The following is a 26,186-nucleotide window of genomic DNA, read 5'->3' on the forward strand; positions in this document are numbered from 1 at the left end:
CATCTGCAGTATGAAAAGGCATATGGATGTAATTGCATTAGCAAAAAAAAAGTGCTAGGGAGCCATGTTTTTAGTCAAACTGTTTGTATGCTCAGTTTGCAGTGTTAATAGTAGGCCAAGTGTGCACACATGGGAACTGCTCTTACTGTAAACACAAGCATTACGACGAATGACTCAGTATATATTACAGGGCTTCTGATTGTAAGAATGAACCTCCCTCTGAAGCAGCTTTACAATCCTGTGATGTGAGAATAGAGATACATATTCTCATCCCCAATCCTTCTTTGAACCATCACCATTACATGGAGGTTACGTAACAGTGCCTGAAGGAAGTGATGTGGTGGAGTAGCCTCGACTGTTATTGATGGTGTTATTATAATAAAATTATATTAATGCTGTGATATTAACCCTTAGAAGCCATTCTTTGAAAGGAAAAAGACCTAATGGAAAATGCTATAATTATGGACTTTATTCATCCAGACATGTAATTTACTTTTAAATTAAATCTATTAAATACATATTCTGGAATGACTATCCATTAAATATAGGTGTTGCATTCAAATACAGAATTGGGTGTTCTCACATTTCAGCATTAACAGAGCAGACTCGTTATTTTATTTTCCCTGTCACTCATTTTATGTGTAGAGTTCAAGAACATCTGTTCACATTTTCCCAATGGCACTGGGTTCGGTTAAAACACTGTAGAAGCATATTTTAACTATTGTTTTTAATTATTGATTATCATGCAAAGTTGCGAGCCCGTTTAATAGAGGGCTACTTTTTAGAACACAACCCTCGAGACCCTCATGAAATCCCGTTGCTTATTTGTTTTGGCACGTTTAAGTCACAAATCATAGTCCTCACATGTCTAATAAAATCTCATGCATGAGATTTGCATCTGATTTGTGCAGTTCAGAATGTGAGCAGCGATTCCATTGTGAAATGCATGGAATACATGAGCGTGGAAAATCTGATTATCATGGTCTGATAATATGCAGACATTCGAGAAAAGACTGTTTTTATTGAGTCATATTTTTACCCTCCCGACCGAAACATTTTTCTTAAACATTTCTTTACGGAAGCACGGCATTTCCATTACGTTATTACATTTTCCTTTGTCTCTCTTCTTTTAAAAAGAAAAAAGCGTAGCCTTTAGTTCCTTGTGCATCGCTCAAAATGCTTTTAGCAGCACAATAGAATATAATTCATATATTTTTACAGGAACACATGTTATGCACAATTCAATGGCTCAATATTCCATAAATGCTCTCTCGTGAAATATCACCGATGCGAGATGAAACGCTGATTGGTTTTATTATCTATAGAGTAGTGGTGCCAGTCGGTGGGGTCGGTTGGATGGAAAGAGTTTATTACCACTACTGTAATTTATTTTTTGTTTTACTAGCTCTTCTCATCGACCCTTCCCACTCCTGATCCACGCAAGATCGACTCGTTTAATCTCAGTGTTCTACCTCCACCTGCTGGTCATACAGAGAATGACTGTTAAAAAACTGCCAGCTTTGAGAATATCCACTATTATGCAGTGCACATATGTGCAGAATATTCACACTGAACAGGTGCGTTCTTTTCACTTATATATTTTTTTCTATGCAAACATCTGCTCGACGAAAGTATTTGACTGTTGCCATGCTTTTTCAACGTTTCGTGCATTTTTTAACTTAAACAAAACACTCGGAACTCTGTGTACTATCCACCTTTTCCCTCCCGTAAGAGTGGACGTGGCCATTTGTAAATTTCATGGGTCTGGCTTCCGGTCTCATCCACGTCCAGCTCCGTTTAGCTGTACAAAACAGCTTATTTTGCTGCTTAATATTGCAAATTTGTAGCTTACCGTATTATTTTAATGTGTTATCTTAATTATGAGCAAACTGGTTTGTACTACAGAGAGTTTTACCATTTACTGCAGGTTGTTATTCTTCTCAGTATTTCCCTGTCCACTTTTTTCTTCCCATAAGAGCAAGCGCGGCCATTTGTAAATTTTATGGGTCTGGCTTCTGGTCTCATTCACCCTCATTGTTTTTATCTGTACAAAACAGCTCATTTTGCAGCTTGATATTGCAAATTGGTGTGTCTTACCATATTATTTTAATGTATTATCTTATGAGCACACTAGTTTGTAGTGCAAACCGTTTTTGTGTTTACTACACGTTGTTATTCTTCTCGTTATTTTTATAGCGGCTAATGAAGCGGAAGTCCCACCCATACACTCTTAAAAATAAATGTTCCAAAAGGGTGTTTTTGCAGTGATGCCATTACCATTTTTGGTTCCCCAAAGGACCTTTCAGTGAACAGTTCTTTAAAGAACCATTTTGAAGAACATTTAAAAAATCTAAAGAACCTTTTGCGTTTGAAAGGTTCCATGGATGTTCAAGTTTCTTCATAGAACCACTGATGCCAGTAAACAACCTAGCCTTACTTCTGCGTTGAAGAAAAAGGTGGATACCATTTCGTTTCTTGCGCTTTGCCTCACGTTGTGTGTGAACAGCCCTCAAGAGACTGTGATTTGTGTACAAGCATCACAACTAAATGTTGTTAGGAGACATATGTTTAAATCGCAGGACAGGCAGTTGAATAAAAGACTAGGGAGTGTTTCATGGAAAAACAATGCAAAAGAACCGTATTGGAATGCAAAATGCCCCTTAGATGCAGCTATATCATAACCAAGAGTGTCTCAGTAGCGTACACGCATAAGTGATGCTTGGTAATGTCAATAGATGAGGAGAAGGACGGCCGCTCCTCCCTCCTCCTGCTCCCCGGCCTCAATCCCATCAGTTCCAGACTCCTTTGCCCAAATAGTGTACATCACAAGCGCTATCTCCATACCGCTGACATCTAGGTCGACTGTGGTTTGACATGGCAAGCGATCTAGCCTCTTTTTTCCTCCTCTCTGTCTCATTAACTCCCTCACGCGCACTCTTTCCTTCCATCTCTCCCATCTCACGCACACCCACTCTTTCCTCATTCTCCCTCCCTCTCTGTGTCTATCTGTCTCACACCCACTCCTTCTCTCTTTCTCTCTTCTCTTCCTACCTTGCTGTTGGCCTCCTCACACCCAGCACCTCCATATGCTGCTCTTTAATATTTGATCAGCTCCATCTTGTCTGCAGCACCAGTGACTTCATGGGATAAATAACGTCTGCCTGCATCTCATCGCCTCCCCACATGCATCTGCAGTGCGTAATTACGCACAGAATTTATGAGAGGCAGCAGCTTTGTTTATTTGCAAACTGCTCGCAGTAATTGATGCCAGTGTGAAGTGCGGCTGCTTCTGGCCCTCGCGCGCAGACCCCGCTCACTTTCTTTATACGTTTTTTACGACAAAACAGCTTGGCCGCTGGAGCTTGTGCACTTGCAGCGTGGTAAATATTCGCATCTCTCAAAGCGACGGTCTTTAGGCTGGGGTTTACCGGAAGGTGAGGGGTCTGCCGCAGTGAGAGGAGACAACAGATGAAGACTGATGTGGTGCATGCGGTTTTGGGCTGGAACCGCCACCAGGTGGATTTCAATGCGAAATGCAGTGTGCAGAGTTTCTCAGGTGCAAAAAACCAAACTGTCAGTACAGCTTAAACTGTAGCTATCCCGGCTAAAATATTCCTTTAATTATACTGCAGTAGGCCTATTGAAAATAAATTTGTGTGTATGTGTGTGCATGCAGAACCTGATTTTACCAAGTACAACATGTTCCTGGATCAACATCTTTGTTGACCCTGGAACAACATTGTGAATAACCAATCAGATTTGAAAAAACAGTTTATAGTTTTTGTGAAGTTTAGGCTTACAGTCAGTGTTTGGTGCTTGTACATCAGTGTCATTCATCTATCATTTCCTCTGATTTTAGGGATTACTCATGGGTAGGGTTAGGTTTAGGTGTAAGGATGTGGTCAAGATTAAATTTTTGGATTAAAATGTTGTTCCAGGGTCAAACAAAATATGTTGACCCAGGAACACATCTAACTCAGCAAAATCAGGACGTTCGTGTGTGCATATGTGTGTGTGGTTCAGATATACCGTTATGGGGACAAAATGTTCCAATGGCAATTTACAAAATCCTTGTCCTTGTGGAGACATTTTTTGGTCCCCATAAGGAAAAAAGCTTATAAATCATACAGAATGAAGTGTGTTGAAAATCTAAAAATGCAGTAGGTTTCCTGTGAGGGGTAGGTTTAGGTGTAGGGGTGTGGTGAGGCGATAGTAAAAACAGTTTGTACAGTATAAAAACCATTACACCTATGGAATGTCCCTGGAAAACCAAAATATGTGTGTGTGTGTTTATTTTTCCATCCATCCATCCAAGCAGGGATAATTGTGAAACAAATAATGTGACAGACACACCTGAACTTATACAATGCAAAATACTTTACGTTCTATTAATCAATCAGTTTTTCATTTTGTAACTGTAAATAAATAAATAAATACCCTAAAAGAACAACCTTAAATTACTAGATACAAGTTTATTTTTCATACCCTATAACATAATTTTTTTATTTTCTGTATTACTTATATACATAAATGATGAAATAATGTTCCCTCATCATTCAGTAAAACATATTTTAATTTTGTAAAAATTAAACAACATACTTATTCTGACCTGTACTTATTAAAATACATACATAAAATACATTCAAATTTGTCTATTTTGTTTATTTATCTATATGCACGTGTGTATTTATTGACATATCTTTAGTTTTCATGTTTATTATCTGTGTGATTTTGTGTACTGGAAGCTGCTTCTGTCACCAAATCAAATTCTTTGTTTGTGCGGACATACAGTACTTGGCAATGAAGCACTATATAAAAGATAAAGTGATCCATACTATTTTTTAAATATGTATTACACATCTGTAAAGCCTAGTTTTTTGAAACATGGTTGCAAAGATTTAAAATGACAACAATTATTTTTGTACACACACACACACACACACAGGTAAATTAATAATAGTTACTCAGGTTACTTATTCTACAGATGTTAAAATAATTTTACTGTACCCAAAAGTATATACCCAATAGTTTTGGAAGGTCAAATGTAAGGATGTGTACTGATTTTACTCCTGATATTAGTGTTTCTTCAAGCATAAAGTAGAGCAGTTGTAGCCAACATTGAGCCATCCCTGTCCTGCAAAGTTCAGCTACAACCCTAATCAAACACACCTTAACAAATCTAATCAAGGTCTAAGGGTTTCTAGAAAGCTAGTTGAGTTTTTATTGAGGTTCTGCAGGACTGTGGCTCTCCAGGACCGACGTTGGTCACCCCTGAAATAGAGTTTCAAAATCCAAAACAAAAGAACAGCACTACTTTGGTTCACCAGAAGATGGAGACAAAGATCACATAATGGAACATCACATAAGGCCCTTAGAAAAAAAGAAAAAGGATGTGGAGCTTCTCATCAGTTACAAGAATATAATCAAAGCGTCTACAGATAACAGTGTAATCAAGGTTGAATGAATGACTGTGATCTCATCTCCACAGGAGAGGAGACAAGTTCAAGGTCAACCTCAAAAAGCAAGGTATTAAAGTATTCAGAAGGAAGTGGAGCAGAAGCTCTCTGAAATATAGCATTTCATCTCATGCTTGGCCTGACATTTCTGCTCATTGAATTGTCCTCAAAACAGCGCCTGAGATATGAGTTGAGATATTTGCAGTTACATGTGCTCTTAAAGGGGTCATCAGATGCCCATTTTCCACAAGTTGATATTATTCTTTAGGGTCTTAATTAAAAGTCTATAACATGCTTTGGTTATTTCTCAGTGGTAGTGTAAAATACACCCTTTTTACTCTCTCAAAATCAGCTCTGTTCACAGCAACATGTATTGTTGCATGTTCCTTTAAATGCTTATGAACTCTGCTCACCCCACCCCTCTCTTCTGTGGGGTGACGAGCAGTAATGTTTATTTTAGCTGCATTTAACCGCAAAACTTGCTATCTAGCACACTATTAGGAATGGTGATTAGCAAAAATGAAAACTGAAAACATAAAAACCCTTATACTCACTTCTGCTGTAGGTGAAGCTGGATCACGAATGATTCGCGTGAACATAGACGCATTTAGACAGATCGGGGATGGCGCATTCCCTTCAGAAACGAAAGTAACGTTAATCCTTTGTGTCTTCAGCGGCTCAGATGTCAGGAGTAAATGACGACTGCTATGTTTATTATTACATCCAACAACAGGACACCTCAGTCGCTTAGGACACAATGGTGGACTGCTTACAGCTCACTCAGGGCGGCTCTAAGGTAAGACGGCTGTGTCAATCAACAATGGTGGGAGCGGCCTTGGTTTGTGTGACGTCACATAGCCCAGAAGCTGAGAATGGCTTGATTTGAAAAAGGGGAAATTATTTAAAGGGATTAAATAAAAATCACTGGGTGGATTTTTATCATTATAGGGTGGTTGTGTAACACATTGCCAACACACATTTATGTTCAAACAACACGTAAAAGTGAATTTTGCATCCGATGACCCCTTTAAGATGTCCATCATTAGGGCATTTCAACTTTAAACTGTTCCTAAAATACAAGTCCCCTGTCCCCCAGTGAAAAAGTAATCTTGTCTAAATCAGGAGAGAAATATGCAAAGATCAAATACAGTTTACATGCAAAAACAGTTCTAAAGAAATATGTAGGTGACTTTTTAGCCTCAAATGCTCGTCTTGTCTAGCTCTGCGATGCGCGTGCATACTCTGCGTAATCCGGGTCAATACAGTTATGGTAGGTTGAAAAACCATCTAATTTTCTCAGAATAGTCCTACATCACTATTTTAACTTTTTTGTAAAGGGCATTTGACCTTTGCATGTTCACCTTGTAAACACTGAGTCGGTACTTCTGCAGCGATGTAGGACGAGTTGAGGAGAAGTTGGAGGAGAAAATAAGATGGGAGTTTTTATAACGTACCCTAACCGTATTGATCCGGATTACACAGAGTACGCATGGCAGAGCTAGACAAGATGAGCATTTGAGATTAAAAAGTATATGAATTTGTTTTTTTGTTTTTTTTAGAAAATGACAGATCGTTTCGCTAGATAAGCCTTATTCCTCGACTGGGATCATTTAGAGCCCTTTGAAGCTGCATTGAAACTGCATTTTGGACATTTAAATCCGCGGGCACCATTTAAGTCCACTATATGGAGATAATTCCTGAAATGTTTTCCTCAAAATACATAATTTCTTTACGACTGAAGACAGAAAGACATGAACATCTCAGATGACAACGGGGTGAGTACATTATCTGTACTAACTAACTTTTGTTCTGAAAGTGAACTACTCCTTTAATAAGCAAACCTGATAGTTTGCCATTGTCTCATGATGTGTAGCTGTCATATCTCTCAGTGTGATATATATAAACTAATCTCCATCCAAAATTATTGTGTCATTTTGCTATTAATTTCCAGTGACACTTGTATTCACTATTAACTAAAAGTTTTCCCTCAATAAACACATTAGTATGTGCCTACTAAGCGCTATTAAATAGACAATATGCTAGTAATATCCATGCTAATAAGCAACTAGTTAGTAGTGAGAACTGGGCTTCAAAACAAAGTGTTACCTTATTTTCTAGGGATGGGACAATACATCGATTCGTGGATCTGAGATCTTCCGAATGCATCGCCATTGTCTTTGGAATCGATTCTGAGCTTAGATTTTAACAGCAGATGGCGCTCTAATCTAGTTTTTATCAGCACACTCAAATGCTCAGGAAGAACAGTGCTGAAGAGAACTGGAGTCACCTCTGCTCAGAATGCTTTTATGACGCGAGATTATTGTAAACACAGCCCACTGTGATCACCCTTGTAATTCGCTTCAACCTTTTCAAATTGTATAAATGATTATTTTAAGTTCAAATGTGTGTAAGGATTTGGAAACGAGCAAAGCACAGCTGTTTCTAAAGCAAGCAGTGCCATCTGCTATTCCTTATTATTTTCTTACTGTGTATTATGGCCTTATGGGAAACTGTATGATGATAATAATAATCATAATATAAAATCCATATTCACATATTCAAGACTGCACTTCGGATTTTGTATTCATATTAGGACATGCAGTTTCATTCTGTTGATAAATAATATAAAACCCACTGATCATTTTTTCAGCCTGTTAAATCAACAAATTACATTGTCATTGTCTCAGTCTCACAATTTTAACCCATACGAGAGAAGATTTATATGTTTTTAATTCAGATTATTAGATTTAACCTCATTCGGATTCTATTGAAGTCATTCACCACCATCGTTTTGTTTACATTCATTGTGATTTTTTGTATTATTTACAAGTCATCTCACACAAGCCCAAAATCAATACTTTCCACCTCTCAGATCACCAAGATCAAAATATTTGCTGAAACCTCTGTAGCAATTAACCCCCAGCCTTGACAGTATACCTTAAAAGCATTAAGTGTCCCTAAAGGATCTTTTCTATAAGTCTCTTAGATCAGTAATTGTAGAAATCAGCTATCTATCAGTCAGACAGATGCTGCAAGCTAGGTTGTTTTCAAAATTGCAGTGTAATTTTCCAAATAATGCAGTGCTATCAGAAACCTTTGTGTCTGTCGTCCATTTACAGAATGATTTTATAGCAAGCTATCTGTGAGGGACAAATCTAGCCATCTGGAGGGGGTGAAACATCTGCTTTCATTCATGCAATAGACATAATTTAATTCGGTAAAGAGCTTGTTTGCTACTTCCTGATCTGGAAAGATTTAAGATTTTAGTCCTAATAAAACTGTACAACCGCGAATATTTGTTCAGCGAGATCTAGATTCAAGCAACAAGGTCAGACTGTCAAGCAGACAAACCGGTAGAAACGTTTCTTCTTATTTGAGGTATAAAGTAGCAGTCTACATTCAAATCAATATGTTATATATAAATTGGCATTCAAAAAGTAGGTAAGAAAAGGAGATCCATATGAAATGACAACATAAAGGAGGCACAACTGATCTTTTATTGTGATTTGAAAAAATCCCAGAGAGACACAAAATTTTCAGATGTATTCATTATTATTATTATTATACATTTTAATTTAATCTAGCACTGGCGTTTCTATCACAAACTTCACACACCCCCTGCAGTTCCCCGAGGAACCCCAAGGGTTTAATAACCTCAAAGACTGACCCTTGACCTTACTAAAATTGAACATTGAAATGTACTAAAATGTTCATAATCCCTTCAAAATATAAATATGTAAACATTGATTTAATTTTCAGTGTTTGTATGGCATTGTCAGTGCCTTCGTGTGGTGTTATCCTCTCTTGTTCTTTAAACAGTCTTGATTCAGACCATGTCAGTATTCATCTTCTTCGTGATTGGTCAGCTGATTCACTCTGGCTGAGGTCAGCAGGAATGCAATGGCAGTACAGAGTTCTCCAACGAAAGAAACAGAGGCTAGAATCAGAGACCAGCCAAAGTAAATCTCAATGTCCTCCAGGGTTTTGTGGCCAGAGATGTCCACAGCCTCTTTGAAGGCGGCCGCAGAGTGAGCCATGTAGACACAGATTCCAGCCAATGAAAGCATAGCTGTAAGGAACAGAGCAGGAAGACAGATGGATGAAAGACATCCTCCATTGGGGTTATTTAGTTTTTACAATTGTTGCATGTCAAAATACATTCTCTTAACCCAGTTTAGTGTACGCTGTGTTGACTACTGTAAGTATGGCATTCATGGGTTTATCTCCCCCAAAAATGTACATAATTGAGCCTTCAAGGCACAATCCAAAAATTCAGATTCAGTAACAGAAGATCAAGCCAAATTTCAAGGGCTTGCCAAAATACACAGTGACAGACAACAGGGTAAAACATAGGTAAACACTGGTGGTTCTTTTACCAGATGGCAGAATTTGATAGACTGTTTGGCTTTCAATCGAGATGCAGAATTTGTGGAGTTTCTTTTCAACAAATAAGCTGAACTTAAATTTTTGCCACACATGTTAACTCTTTACTATCAAGCCCCAGATGAAGTAGCAGGATATTGTAAAGATAAGAATAATCATAATTATAAGAATAATTGTAAGGGTGTGATGAGTGTAACAGGAGTTTACAAAGGTTGTTTGACAATGTGTCTTATTTTTCTACGTTTTCATACTTCTCCTTTGAGAATGTGGTACTTTTTGTTATTGTATTATTATTAATATTAATAATAATAAGTCAAAAACTAGTCAAAACTTAGTTTTAGTTGGACCAGATAGTGTTTAAGTTTTTGATCGCTTGAAAAGTATTGCAAGGTTTTTATTTTATATATTTTTCTACTAAACTCATATGTATGGGAGCCCATTTCCGCCACTGAATAAAAAATAAAAAAGGTAATTGCACTTTTTATCTCTAAATTCTGACTTTTTTCTCAGAATTGTATGATGTAAACTGACAACTGACAGTTATAAAGTTAGAATAGCAGGATATATATTCACAATTGTGAGAAATACAATCAGAATTACAATTCTGACTTTTCGCAGAGTTCGCAATTCTGACTTTTCTTGCAAATGTGAACTTGTTAGTGAAGATAGAAACATGCAATTATGATAAATAACATCAAAACTGAGAAATAAACTCACAACTTTTTTCTCAGAATTGTTTGATAAACTCACAATTCTGAGTTACAAAATCCGAATAGCAAGATATAAACTCGCAATTGCGAGCAAAAAAAGTCAGAATTGTGAGATAAAAGTGTGCAGTTCTGACTTTTTTTTCTCAGAATTGAGAAAAAATTGTGTATTGCAAACTCACAATTCTAACTTTTTTTCTCAGACTTGTGAGTTATAAACTTGCAATTGGATTTATAAAGTCAGATTAGCAGGATATAAATTTGCAATTGCGAGAAATAAAGTCAGAATTGCAAGATAAAAATTGGCAATTCTGACTTTTCTTGCAAATGTGAGTTTGTATTTCGCAATTCTGACTTTTGTCTTAGAACTGTAAGATATAAACTCGCAATTCTGAGAAATAAAGTCAAAATTGAGAGACATTTGGAATTCTGACTATTTTCTCATAAGTATGTGATGTAATAAAGTCAGAATAGCAGGATATAAACTCACAATTGCAAGTTATAAAGTCCAATCTTTATGTCAAAATTGACATCTTCCCACGAAATAAAATACGTTCTAATGTTCATTCGTGTTTTTTTCTTTCTTTAAGTAAAGAAGAAAAGACGATAGGTTCATGTGTCAATCGATCTAATAAGGCAATACAATAATCTGTCAGAACACATTAAAATGCCACAAAACTTTACTATACTTCTAAAATGTGTACAACAGTGTTCAAATGTGTTCAAATGTTTGACTCATAGTGAAATTTATCTTTGTCAATGAAAACATATTTTGTTGATGAACCGCCATGCCTTTTGATCCTCCATCTATGCAGTAGTGACAATGAAATGATAGTCTAACGCAACCCTCTACAATGAGGATCATTGTACTTAAAAGCAAGTCATTCATGTCGCCGCTCTTTTTACTTCAAAAAGCCCGTGACTTTTGAGACCCCCCCATCATAATCAGAGCCCATCAGTTCTGCTGGTATCTTAATGTAGAGGCTGATGAATAATCTTCAAGAAATTCAGTCAATTATTGGCTGTGATCTGTAATCTGATGACATTTAGGGGCATTGCTGCTTTACAATGATAGCATGTTTTCATATCAATCTGATTAGGTTCAGAGTCCATGTTGGGTTTAGTTGTTGCCATAGCATCTTCAAAGCAACATAAATTTTTTTTTTTTTCTGTCGTAGGTACTAAGTAGAAAATGAAATAGGAAAGGCTTTTATGCTGAGAGGGATTTCAAGTGAGCCCGTATTTTCTCACAAATGATGTGGGTAGGTATTTCAATTTAAAACATGAACCAGTGTCTGTGTAACAGAGTAGCACCAGTTAAAGTGGTCTGGATAAAATCTATTCCATTGTCAGTGCTCTCAAGTCACCCTTTTTAGTCACCCAAGTTCTATCATAAATAGGACAATAAAACATGCAAAGAAAAAGGCTCCTACAAACTGGCATCAACATTTCAAACATAAAGTAGAGGTAAAAAACATCGAAGGTAAGCATTACTTGAAAGACTTTTAACGTTTTGTTCTACAACATAAACTGCACATAGTCATACCTCAAATATGAGTTTTGTAGCCAGTGTGTGTGTGTGTGTGTGTCCAACAATGTGGTTGCTTGACAAATCAGAAAACCATTATAGTCCTTACATAACTTGTTAGCAATTTCCCTACTGGGTCGACCTTCAAATTGACATCCTGACTGAAAAACCGTATTGCTCCACTGGTGGTAAAATTGCTTATTACAGAATTTATGTACAAATTTACTTATTACAGAATTATGGCATTCACATGAAACAGGGCAACAACTACATGATGTAGCCTATTTGCCCCTAAAATTCAAAGATATTGGGCAAAAATGCCCTGTATGAGTTTTTGTCACATATTGTTATCATATGATATAGTTAACCAATATCACATGAGCAAAAACAATTGCATTTTTAGTTTCTTAATTAGAGTGTCATTTTTTAAAAAAAAAAAAACATTTTAATATAATTATGATATAATTCTCTTATGCTAATCAAAGTTCAATTTATTTGATCAAAAATACAAAACAAAGGTAATATTATAAAATATTATTGCAATTTAAAATAACAGTTTTCTATTTTAATATTTTAAAATATTATTTATTTCTGTGATGCAAAGCTGAATTTTCATGAGCCATTACTCCAGTCTTCAGTGTCACACGATCCTTCAGAAATCATTCTAATATGCTGATTTATTAACAATGTTGGAAACAGTTGTGCGGCTTAATGTTTTTTTTTTAGAACCTGTGATACATTTTCAGGATTCTTTGATGAATAAAAATCATTTATTCAAAATAGAAATATTTTCTAATAATATAGGTCTTTCACTTTTGATCAATTTAACACATTCTTGCTGAATAAAAGTATCCATTTCTTTCAAAGAAAGAAAGAATAAAAAAAAGTACCGACCCCAAACTTTGAACGGTATTGTTACAAAATATCTCTATTTTAAATAAATGCAGTTCTTTTTAACATTTTAATTATCAAAATCACAGGTTCATATATTTACATGTATGTACACTATTTTAGCACTTTTTAAGAACATTTTTGTAATGTCTATTTCTTAGCTAATTTCACAGCCAAACTTGATTTGTGATTAATTAGATTCATTTAGTGCCACACTGCATAAATAAATTAAATTATATATACATGAAACATTTTCCAAATATCCCCCAAAATGCATTGCGTAATTTATTAGATTTAAAATTTGAACCACTTGACAGCCCTAATATATGTGTTTGTGTCTTGTTTTGAATTTTGAATCTGTATTTTATGCTTGAAGAAACACCTACATATGTGTTCTATATATTATCCCAGTATATGACCTTCCAAAACTCCTCCTTAACAATTTTAACGGTTATTAATTGACCTGTATATGGGTCATTCCACGAAATCTGTGCCTTTTGCGTCCCTAAGAAATAAACAAACATAGATTTAATATAACAACAAATAAATGTGCAATTTAAAAACACAACAATGCTATGTATGCTTTCAGTAATACTATATAAAAAAGTTAATTAAATATTATTTAAAATAATTTAAATAGCATTTATGCTGGTAAGGGTAAGATTCTGGCCTGTCCCTCACTATGATTTTTCTTTTTCAGCAGGACTTTTTATTAGCAAAATGAAAATAAAAATAAAAAAATAAAATAAAAATCACATTTGCATGTTGTTCTAAATATAGTCTCATTGTCACGTTTGGTGTACGGGGAAAAAGAGGTCAGGGTCCAAATGCAGGAAAGGATAATTTTAATGAAACAAAACACAAAAGAACGTAAACCAGAAGGCCAACACGGCACAACACAAACTGGAAACAGGGATCAAGGATCAAAAATCAAAACCGAACCGAACACACACGAGGACAAAAGACAATGCAGACCTGAACAGGAGTGAGAAGTGAGAGTTCTTATACAATAGTCCAGAGTGTGAACAGCTGTGAGCGTAATAAGTGCAAATGACAAGACAGACGTGAACAATCAGGGGAGTGCAGTGCAAGGGGAACAGCGACCTCGAGAGGCTGAGGGAAGACCCACAGCCCCGATCATGACACTCATTGCTGAGCAATGTTTTTTTTCTATACAATATCAATCATTTTATTGGTGTCACCTGATGTCATGTCAGCCCTGTTACCCTCATCCAAAAAAACCCTGTAAAATCATGTACATTCAAGTGACATCACTTCTGGGAGGTCACATCATCTCTCAACCAGGATCCAACACTTAAAACACAAGCATGTTTCTCTCACTCCTCTATAATGTTCTATTTTTGATGATTTATGAGGCTTGACTGAGGGGGGCCTTCATGCAATGCCAATCCTGTTACCATTGTTAAAAAGTACATTTAAACAATTATTTCTTACATTTAATATAATCAATATCTACAAGTATAATCCTTTCGAAGTGTACAATGTGTGCTTTTGTGAACCAGACTATTAGCTAGCAATCAGGAAATTTGTTTAAAATTGTCTAACCTGTTGCTGTCAACCTGTTACTTTTTAGAGTAACAGGTTTTGACGTGTGGGTAACAGGGATAACACTGAATAGGGTTGACCCTGTTTTTAAAGATTGTCTGCGTAAAATTCAGACATTTTAGTCACCCACTGTATATTATTGAGCTAATTCCTATATCATTCAGTGGCATATGAGTTCTAATTAAACTATGGTATCTCACTTGTGTCGGTCACAACAGGGTTGACAAAAATACCAAAATATGAGTTAGAAAAACAGTCATAAAAAAATAAAGTACAAAGCCTGCGATAGCACGATACAATTTCTGGTCATGATAAGGTGTCTTCATTTCATGGATATTTAAAAGATATTAATTAAACTTGTTTAATTTTTCCAAGTGGAAAAGGCACTGATTTTATTAGATAACAGAAATAACAGAAAATGCAAATATAAACAAAATGCCAAAGACTAACTAAACAGATTTTGATTCTCTCAAAATTCAGCAGTTGAAGTCAATAGTTGAGACTTCTTTCCATCTGTTTTTTGTTTTGAAGTGTATTCATTACTATCGAAACTGTCTAGAACTCCAGATGCTCTGTCAAGCGAGACGTGGGCAGAATTAATATTCATGCCACACATGAGGATCAATCAGAGGTGAAAGCGAGGGTGATGCTCACCACCGAACAGAAGCAGCACTCCAGTCAGGAGGAGCAGCAGGTAGGCTCGCGCCAACATACTGATGAAGCCCAGCATTCCTCCAATAAACAGCACGATCACACTGAGAGGCAGCAGGACGATGAACGTTCCTTGCATGTCTGGAAAGAGAAGAGGTCTGGATGTATCAGTGCCAGTCACAATCGCAGCCAACTCAAGCAGATTTGTTCACTAGTGGGTCCAGTCTTTGTCATGCAAATTGGACTAATTTGGAAATAGTTACTTTTATGGCTGGTGCAACAAACAATCACAGCCCTGAACATTGTGGCAATTATGAAAAATCTGTGTGTTTCTGGACATTAGAATTTACCGAATTAATTTTGTCTATCTACTTTTGCGAAAACTTTCGTGCCATTGAAAATGTTTTGTTAATTCATTCTGAATGGTAATCAGTCAGGCTAATCAGCATCATTTCAAAGAGCTTTATGTAATGATGCTTGTTCCCCATTGTGTGCTGTGTGTGATCAGAGACATTGTATGAAGTTGCCATTTGTGCCACAGTTTCCCCAGATGCATTTAGCTGGCACACTTTTGACAGTTTTGATATTAGGCTATAAAAATATGAGGTTATATATGAATGTATTCACATACAGTAAGAATATTTCATAGATGCCGTAGGCTTCCATACCACTCATTCACAGCCTTTCTAACCACTGGGTTCATAATGACTTAATCCTACGTTCTCTGAGCAGCCCAGTAATAATAATTAGCCTATCGTTATTAAAGGAAACAGCTGGGAGCCAGCCTAGGAGACGCAGGTGAGTGAATGTGAAAAGCTAATTTGACTTTCTTTGTGAAGACTGGGCGGTCAAAGATTAGCTTTTGAGACTTTGTGAGTACTGCATTTCCTTTGATAGTTTCCAGGAATTGCCCTAGCTTTTTACGTCAGACACAAGACCCAGCTAAGGAAGAAGGGTCTTATCTAGTGAAACGATATTTTCATAAAAAAAAAAAAATACGATTGAAATACTTTTTAATCTCAAACGCTCGTCTTGTCTTGCTCTCCCTGAACTCTGTGTATTCTGACTCAAGACAGTTAGGGTATGTCGAAAAACTCCTATTGTATTTTCTCCCTCAACTTCAAAAATCATTTTAAAATCATCCTACATCACTGCAGAAGTACCGACACAGTCTTTGCAAAGTGAACATGCAGAGAAGATCAAACACCCTTAGCAAAAAAGATAAAACAGTGATGTAGGGTGATTTTGAAGTTGAGGGAGAACATGAGATGGGAGTTTTTCGACATACCCTAACTGTCATGAACCGGAAAAAAACAGAGTCCAGGCAGATCAAGACAAGACGAGCGTTTGAGATTAAAAAGTATTATTTTTATGAAAATAACCGATCGTTTCGCTGGATAAGGCCCTTCTTCCTTGGCTGGGATCGTTTACAACTGCATTTGGGATCGTTTGAAGCTGCATTTAAACTGCATTTTGGAAGTACAAAATCGGGGTACCATATCAGTCCATTATATGGAGAAAAATCCTGAAATGTTTTCCCTCAAAAAACATAATTTTTTTTACGAATGAAGAAAGAAAGACATGAACATCTTGTATGACAAGGGGATGAGTACATTATATGTGAATCTTTGTTCTGGAAGTGGACTTCTCCTTTAATATTATACTTTTATTAAACAAGGATGCCTTCAACTGATCAAAAGTGGCAGTAAAGACATTTATAATGTTACAAAATACTTCACATACATGCTGTTCTTTTGACCCAAGAAGCCTGAAAAAAATTGTGGGTGATCATCACTATCTTATAACGGAAAATCAAGGACGTACAATCTGAATCGTGATCTTCCCAATTTTGAGATTAAGTACTATTAAAAATTTCCAGACTGGAACAAGCCTATGCCAGTTAAAAAAAAAAAAACACACAATATTGAATTAAACAATCAGTTGTCAAAAAATGGTTGTTAAAACCTTTAAAGGAGAACTATTATGCCCCTGTTTACAAGATGTAATATATAGTAAGTCTCAGATGTGCCCAGAATGTGTCCGTGAAGTTTCAGCTTAAAATACCCCACAGATCATTTATTATATCATTTTGAAAATACCTATTTTGAGTGGAAGCAGAAACATGCTGTTTTTGTAAATGTCTTTTTAAGGGGTGACACTGCAGGCAAAAACACTGTTTTTTATGCACCTGTCAAATTTGAGTTTCATAAAGTGTTTTTTTTTTTTTCAGACTAGTGGAAAACATACAAAAAAAAAAAAAACACTGTTAAGTGTTTCTTTTCTAGCACTTTATCTATTTGTGTCAATAGAATTTCAATTATAATCTATATTTTTAAAGGCCGTTTTTTTTTTTTCAAAATGAGCCATAAACACTGAGCCCTAAATCTCCACTTCAGTAGCACTTACCAAACCTTACATTTTTATTTCTGTCTATATCCTGAAGGTTTTTACAGAGGGATTCGTTCATATATAATTTGCTTAATTATATGCAACATTTTAAACCCCAAAGAACTGTGAAAAATATAGTGTTTTCTGCCTGTTCTAGGTATTTTCTAAATTATGGAGTGACAAAAATGAGATACCCAAAATTCCCTCTGTAAAAACATTTGACTCTAATATGTAAAAAAAAAAATAAACACGAATTTTGAAACTGGCTTCATCCAGTATTTAGATTTTTGTACTAGAAATGTATGCAAATTAGTGCATATTTCAGTAAATAATGCCTCATTTGCATATTTAAACCTAACATTTTAGAAAACTTGTAATACAAACAATGTTTGCAATTATCAGTGTAATTAATCAACTGGGTAACTACAGTGATAACTATTAGTTAATTTTTTTACCCTATTCACCTGCAATGTCTTGCCTTAAATACAAATGAGCTGCTCCCCACCCCCTTTTCCAGACTAGGGCTGTGCGTTTACAGCTCTTGCCTCAGATACTCTGCTAAAAAAATGTTTGATTTTGATTATCATGTCTATCACGTGGAAATCATGTGTTTTAAACCATATTAGTTTAAACTTCTGATAGAGGGTTTTCTGAGCCCATCTGAAGAACGCACACAGAAAGTGGCTAACACACGGCTTGTGAGTACTAAACTAAGTTTTCTTTAATATCTTACTGATTAAACTGTCAAATACACACAACTTTATGTTAAAAACAAACAGGAGTTACAAAAACAGTCAGTTATGACTGTGAAGGTGAACAGCTGGTGAAAAAATCACATTATATTTGATCTGTGTGTCAGCAGTGTAATATACAGCAAATAAATCAATAAATCCACTGCTCTCTTGTCTCCTCAGAGGCTGGCACTCTAAACTGTGTTTTGTGCTCGTCTGTGCAGCCAACAGCAGAACAGTTAGCATGCTTTGCTCAAACTTTTAGAACTGGTACGCCGTTGTCGCTTGCAAAAACAAAATAACGGCACCATGGGTGGAAACATGCAGATTAAGGGGCGGTAATATTATAATAGGTAATATTATTCACAGAGGTAGTGAAATCTGATGCTCGTTTTTTCACATGTTTGCGGAAAAAGGCTTACCAAAACAAAGTGACTGGGTTGTCCTTTTTCACATTTTCTGGGTTTGTAAATGCACTGGGGACCCAATGATAGCACTTAAATATGGAAAAGTCTGATTTTCATGATGTCACCTTTAAAACACTGCATCATTGTATGAATTAAATATACACTGATTCTTATCAAAGTTATAAAGTGATTCAGTCAAGAGCAGTAGGTGATTTTCTGTCTGTTGTTGTTTAACATTAATGACACAGACAACAGTAGATTTATTATGCTGCTGTCTCTTTAAGACAGTATGCACGGATCTAATATAGCCTACTAATGTGCGGATTTTAAATAGCGCGCTATTAATAACTCTTTTTAAAATAAAGCAAGTCCCACAGTGAACTGCCTTATATGACAATCACGTTACATGATTTGACTTATTTGGGATTAAGTTTTTAAAGGGAACCCTGGGTATTAAGTCTTGAATGACTTAATATAATGCAAATTATGTCTCTTACTGAAATATGTAGTAGAAAACCCATGAAAGATTTACATTATTTTTAAAAATCCACATTGTTTTATACATATTTTAGACTATGGGGGCGCCATTATTTTGATGACTTGAAATGGTTGCACTCGGTGAGCTACTGGCACTACCTGTTTCTATTTTTACCACCACACAACTTGGAAAATAAAACACTGATATAATGCCACATTGTGCAGCTTTTGGTTGTAATAATAGGAGAAAAGAATGGGAAGGTGCCTGTGGACTTTGTGTCTTTGTTCACTCCACGTCAGCCCTGATACCTTTGAGGCTTTTGGTAGACCACAGCTACTGAAAGAGCATACAAACGGCAGAGACAAGAAACGCTAGATGCCATCCTGGCAGAATATAAGCATGCAGACACTTGTCATGACGCTGCAGCCACTGAAGGAGTTTCTCTCGATATCCAGGGACATTTAGACTCCTTGTGGGTAAAATCGATGGTATGGGATTTGGTTTGAGTCTACGCTTATAGCCATCACCACCTGTAAGCTCTTTCAGTAGCTGTGCTCATCATATCAGTATTTTTTTTTTTTTTTAAGTGGTATTGCAGTAAAAATAGCAACAGATAGCGCCAGTAGCTCACCAAGTGCAACCAGTTTTTTGAGGGAAACATTTCAGGATTTTTCTCCATATAATGGACTTATGTGGTGCCCTGAGTTTGAATTTCCAAAATGCAGTTTAAATGTGGCTTCAAACGATCCCAAATGTGGTTGTAAACGATCCCAGCCGAGGAAGAAGGGTCTTATCTAGCGAAATGATCGGTTATTTTCATTTAAAAATACACAATTTAAATACTTTTTAATCTCAAACGCTCGTCTTGTCTTGCTCTCCCTGAACTCTGTGTATTCTGGCTCAAGACAGTTAGGGTATGTCGAAAAACTCCTATCGTATTTTCCCCCTCAACATTTTAAAATCATCCTACATCGCTGCAGAAGTACCAACCCAGTCCTTGCAAAGTGAACATGCACAGAAGATCAAACACCCTTAACAAAAAAGTTAAAACAGCGATATAAGGCGATTTTGAAGTTGAGGGAGAACATGAGATTTGAGAATTGAGACATGAGAATTTTTCAACATAACTGTCATGAACCGGATAAAAAACAGTTCAGGCAGAGTGAGACAAGTTGAGCGTTTTGCATGAAAATAGTATATAAATTGAATTATTTTTATGAAAATAACCGATCGTTTCGCTAGATAAGACCTTTCTTCCTCAGCTGCGATCGTTTACAACCGCATTTGGGATCGTTTGAAGCCACATTTAAACTGCATTTTGGAAATTCAAAATCGGGGCACCATATCAGTATATATATATATATATATATATATACATTTACATTCAAATTGTATTACATTTCAAATGTTAAATTTCATTTAATTATTTTTAGTTTGCTATAAAAATATATACTTAATTATTAATAATCATTGTATGCATAGGCCTTATTTATATAATTTATGTAAATATACACAGTTTTTTTATATTCTCCGACATGCTTGCCAACAGTATTAGAGACCAGAGTTTGTATTGATTAGAGGGTTTTAAAAGAAAGATGGGCAGATCTTGTGCATCTATTAAGCATTAAGATTATAGATAGTACAGCATGTTCAAAGTGATGGATTTTCTTTAATGGCATCAGTATGGACCACAAAAGGCTGTTAGTAATAATGAGATGTGAAGGAGACAAGAAAGACCAAAACCTATTTTTGTTCTAATATGATGTATGAATTTAAATGTTCTTAAACAGAAGCACACATACTTTAAGACTGCACATTTTTCCACTTTTGTAAAATATGTTGATTGACTCAACAAAGAATAGTCTACTTCTTACATTAATGCAATCCCAATTTAAATTGTTGCACTCCATATTGACATTTTCTGCAATGAAACACGACAAGCAGTACAGGCAGTGACAGGCTGTCATTCACGATCAAGTCAAAGATCACATTGTCATATTACAATCAGGCCAGCTATTATTTTCATTCTGGAACAGCCACAATATGTCTCTCCATAAGGTGAGTGAATTGGACAGTCGCATTTCAATCTCCTTGTATTTCGGAAATTATTCTGCACTATATTTGGAGCAGCAATAAACGTTTCAAAAACCAGCTGTCCACGATTATGTTCAACACATATTATCCATATACATAGGACAGTGTTGGGAAGGTTACTTTGGAAATGTAATAGGTTACAGATTACAAGTTACTTGATCTAAAATGTAATAAGTAGTGTAACTTTTTAATTACTTTATGAAAGTAATGTAACTTACTACTTTTAATTACTTTTCTAAATTTCTAATATTTACTGTTAATCATTTTGAAACATTTAAACCAGGCAGAGTTAACCCTACAGTAGCATCCAACTTATTACACAACTGCTTGATAGATTATTTAGATGTTTCGTGTCAAAGTAATTAGACACGAAACACTGATCTGAGTTGAAATATTTGAACGCAAAGCTTCCACGAAGAAATCAGTTGCTAGCAAACGGCAAGTTCAAACTAGACATTTTAGGGATACAGTGCAGTCATACAACATTTCACCACATAAATAATTAAGGAAGTAGTACTAGCTTGTTAGTTATCTTATAATCCATTACAGTGTACAAAAAAAAAAAAAAAAAAATGGCAGCAGCTGCGTTTGTATGAAACAATAGAGCAAGTCCACGATACCAGGATGACAGAATTAAGAAATTGTCCACATAATATTGAATTAAGCTTTAATATTTTATTAGCTAAGCAAACACAAAGCTTCCGCCAAGAAAAATTATCAAGCATATAGCACTGACTTAAGTTGCCCCGAATGAGTCTGTGTTATTTGCTCCTACCAGTTGTTATTGGGGAATAACACACCTTGGAATGTCATGACTGACCAATCAGAATCAAGCATTCCACAGAGCCGTGTAATAATTTAATTTAAAGCACAGCCACCACAAATTCAGACTTTTTTTTTTTTTTTTTGGACTTTTTATGCCTTTTTATTGTGATAGGACAGTAGAGAGATGACAGGAAAGAGCTGGGAGGAGAGAGGGGAGCGGGATTGGCAAAGGACCTCGAGACGGGAATCGAACTCGGGTCACCGTGAGCGCAGTTGCGCTATATGTCATAACAAGATCATAACATAAATAACATCATAACAAGAAATAGTTTAATAGCGATGATACTGGGTTTGAAATCAAATGTTTGCATAGTTATGACAGAAAACACTAGCAGCCTTGGAAAAAACAATCTTAAAAAATCAAGTTTATGCATAAACCCAAACAGGAAATAAAACAGTTATCGAATAAGCATGTGTCCTATTCTGTGTCCTAAACTCCTGAAACATTGGTGTCTCATTTTAGAGCAGTCACTGCAATTTATAAAAAAGTCAATTAAGTCAAGTGGGGGTGGGTGTGTGAAAAAATTCAGATGTAATCCCCTTTGTAATCACTGGCATTTTTCAAAAGTAACTGTAATTTAATTACACATTTTTTCTCAGTAACTGTAACTAATTACAATTACATTTATTTTGTAATTAAATTACGTAATTCCGTTACATGTAACTAGTTACTCCCCAACACTGACATAGGATTATATTTAGGCAAACAATCCAGCGCAGACGCAGGCAAAGACATATTGAACTACCTTCAGGGGGGGAATTTAGCTAAGCTTTGTGCAGCGGCTACTATCTAATCAAAGCAACATCCTGGCAACCTAGACTTATTGAGTCAATTGTTCAAAGCAGAACAGAAACTAAATCCAATCAAGCCAGTTTAGGGGTCTTGAATCTGATATAATCTTGGTTTTACAACCTCGTTACAGTCTCTTGTGGCAGGTAGAACGTTTGAGGTGTGGACAGAGAGCATGTAAATTTTAAAATCTCATTCAGTCTGACTCAGACAGGAATATTATTTCATAGTGTATGATGTATGGGATGGATAAGAAGCTTTTTTTTTTGGTTAGAGACATTTTCTTTCTCAATTTCCGTGTGCTTTTCTTAATGGCTTTTCTACAGTCATCAATACAATAAATTATTAACATTTTGAGAGCTGCAATTGCAATTCTACAGTTATTGGCTCATTTTAAAACAAAATAAATTATTACTGGTGATTGTTTGGCATTAAAACGACATGAAATTTGAAGTGCTGTTGTACATTAGTATAGATTATGGCCAACAGCCATGTTGAGATCACAAAAAAAAAAGAAAAGAAAAAGCAAAACAAAGGACAATAATGTTGCAGGGAGTGCTGGCAGGTGGGCTCACGATATTAGCAGAGAAACACATGCCATGGTTCACCGTGGTGCACTTTTTGCAGCTGTGTTTCTACCACAGCTGTTTCTGCCCTCTGATTGAAGAGTGTTTCCATGACAATCCAAAGATAATAGGGCAATCTGAAGGCATTATGTTCAGTTTTTTAGCATATAAGTAATTTACATGATGGCATTCAGGTGAAAATAGCTTTAAACACCTTCTTCTGGCAGTCTATGCATTTAAATACATATTTTCATATATTGATGTGCCTCTAACTGTAGGATGCAATTATACACACTAATAGCTTGTATTCTAAAGTTTGCAACCCATGTTCAGTTATCACAGATGTGTTCAAAATTTCTTAAACTTCTGATGTTGAATTTTATTTAAAAAAATTTAAATGCTAAAATATTTAGGAATCCCTTTTAATATTGTAATTTCTTTCCTGGTACTGTATGTGAAGAGTTCAGATGCAGAAGTGCCATCTGAAATGTTCATCTAAATTAAGGATTTTTATCAGGCTCTTATATTTATGTTTAGTTATTTCACTTTAATTGGATAGAAAAAGGACCTATACTTTGCCATTAGAGTGAAATAACTGAATCTAAACATAGAAGCCTGATAAAATTGCTCATTTTAGATGAAAACCTCAGATGGCACTTAAAGGCTTTTGCATCTGAACTCTTCATTTGTTGTCACATTGTCAAAATATCTTATAAGGCTGAATGTTGTGATTTTGCACCTGTTTCTGTAGTGCAAACAGATAATAAGCAGTCTGGCTTCCTGCTGGTGTGTCAAGTTTCCCTCCTCTGCCAGTCGTAAGTGAAAAAAAATCTGTTTGTTCAACTGAGTTACATCAGTGGCAATACGTCATTAAAAAACTGAAATCGGATAGAAAGAAGAATATGAAAATGACTGAGTTTTATCTAAAAAATTTATTTTTCAACATGCATTCTGCTAAATACTATTTTATTATCGTTTTACAGAACGAAATTAAATCAATTTTTTATGTCAGGTAAACATTTTAAAGAACATGTTTATATATTAACTATATAACTATATAATAACATATACTGCAACACTATAGCCAGTCCAAGGAGTTTTCAGCTAAAAAGATCACATGCTTCTGCAACAAGTGTTTACATCCCTTGGATAGAATATTTAAAACAAGAAACATTAAAAATTATTTTTTAAGAATTTGCTCTTAACAAATACAAAATCATTCAGTGTGAGGATAGATCTTACTTAGTATCTGCCTTTGGGAATCTGTTAAGTTTCTTCCCGCTCCAAAAGGATTCATAAATGGCCAGCACTGGTTATGAACTGTGAAAAGAGAATAACTTCATCCATCCACACGAAAACGTCACGCATTAAAAGTCACAAGCAGAATGTCAAACACAAACATGTAATGTTACTTACAGTTGCAGGTCCTCCACAGTCCAGAATGTGAGCTCAGAGACACAGAGGAGCTGTTTTCTCTCTTGGAAGTGTCAATGATGTACCAAAAATCGGTTCCAATTGCCAGAACGAGACCTACAAAGCTGAGGACACCAAAGGTGGCCACAAAACTGGCCAAACCTGTGAAGGTGACTTTCATTTTGTCTGAATGCAGCTTTCTACAGTGTTTGAAGAGAAACTCCTCCTTCTTCAGTGCTTTGAGTGTGCTTCTTCCCCTCAGCGCTGCTCTTCTGGAAGCCCCTCGCTGGATGCTGTGCGGTTTATTTATTAACAGCTAGAGTCGATTTTACCAAAAGAGGGCAGTGTGGTCCACTTTCAGATAGGTCTCTCTCTCTCTCTCTCTCTCTCTCTCTCTCTCTCTCTCTCTCTCTCTCTCTCTCTCTGGTTGACTTTGAACTGTGGCACAGATAAATACCACTGGTGATTAAAAACCACAAAACATGATTAGTTATAGTCGTAATTGCTACAGATGCGATCATTCCCCATCTCTCATTAGTATGCAATCCTTTGTTTGTTTGCATTAGATCATTACCACAGGGATCCCTAAATTAATTTGATTGGGAAAATCTTTCAGATTACGCCTCCAGTCAGTTGTCAGGCAGGTTTCTATTCCTGTACGATCAAAAAACAAAAAATTGAGTGAGTGAATGAATAGTGTTCTCTACTGACAAAATATCAATAATAATAATAATAATAATAATAATAATAATAATAATGTACATTAATTTTAGCATTTGAAAACATTTAAAAACGTTTAAAAATTAGATTAGAAGTAGTGTGCCGTTAATATTGCTTTCTTACAGAGGTTGTTGCAATAATTATTTCTCATTTATTTATAATAATAATAATAATATTGCTATTATTATTATAGCTGTAAAATTGGTATTATTACATTCCATAATAATTATGATATCAGTAGATTATTATTATTATAAATAATGCACTTGCAAAAACATTTGATAATGATATAAACATATTTTGTTTATAAACGTGGCAAATAATAAATAATATGAATAAAAACGAAGTTGACATATGGACTATGAAGTCATAATTGCACTCATTCCAAGTACTGTATCATTATTAATAATAATAGTAGTAATAATAATAACAATAATAATAATAAACATTAATTGTAGAATTTGAAATCATGTTAACAAATTAGGTTAGAGGTAATGTAGCTTGACGATTTTCTTCTTACAGAGGTTCTGGCAGCAATTATTTATTATTAATTTCTAGTAGTAGTAATAATAATCATAATTATTATTATTAT

At 35.5% G+C, this 26,186-nt stretch overlaps 1 protein-coding gene across 1 annotated transcript; it reads right to left on the reverse strand.

Moving 5' to 3' along the window:
- Positions 1–8,944: 8,944 nt before the first annotated feature.
- On the reverse strand, positions 8,945–25,142 carry LOC127160059 (transmembrane protein 114). The gene is made up of 4 exons (XM_051102738.1): positions 24,878–25,142; positions 24,704–24,781; positions 15,186–15,323; positions 8,945–9,525 (listed from the first exon to the last, which is right to left on the reverse strand). The coding sequence occupies exons 1-4, from the start codon at positions 25,053–25,055 to the stop codon at positions 9,293–9,295; spliced, it is 627 nt and encodes a 208-aa protein (XP_050958695.1). The 5' UTR covers positions 25,056–25,142; the 3' UTR covers positions 8,945–9,292.
- Between the last annotated feature and the right edge of the window lie 1,044 nt (positions 25,143–26,186).

This window comes from Labeo rohita, chromosome 3, assembly GCF_022985175.1.
Source record: "Labeo rohita strain BAU-BD-2019 chromosome 3, IGBB_LRoh.1.0, whole genome shotgun sequence".
In the NCBI taxonomy this organism is placed as follows: Eukaryota; Metazoa; Chordata; class Actinopteri; order Cypriniformes; family Cyprinidae; genus Labeo; species Labeo rohita.

Excerpts from the sequence above, each read along its gene's own strand:
- LOC127160059 (XM_051102738.1), bottom strand. The coding sequence starts at position 25,055 with ATGAAAGTCACCTTCACAGGTTTGGCCAGTTTTGTGGCCACCTTTGGT. Across the intron at positions 15,324-24,703 it reads TTCCCAAAGGCAGATACTAA|ACATGCAAGGAACGTTCATC; the intron begins GTAAGATCTATC and ends TTCTCTTTCCAG. Across the intron at positions 9,526-15,185 it reads AGTGCTGCTTCTGTTCGGTG|CTATGCTTTCATTGGCTGGA; the intron begins GTGAGCATCACC and ends TGTTCCTTACAG.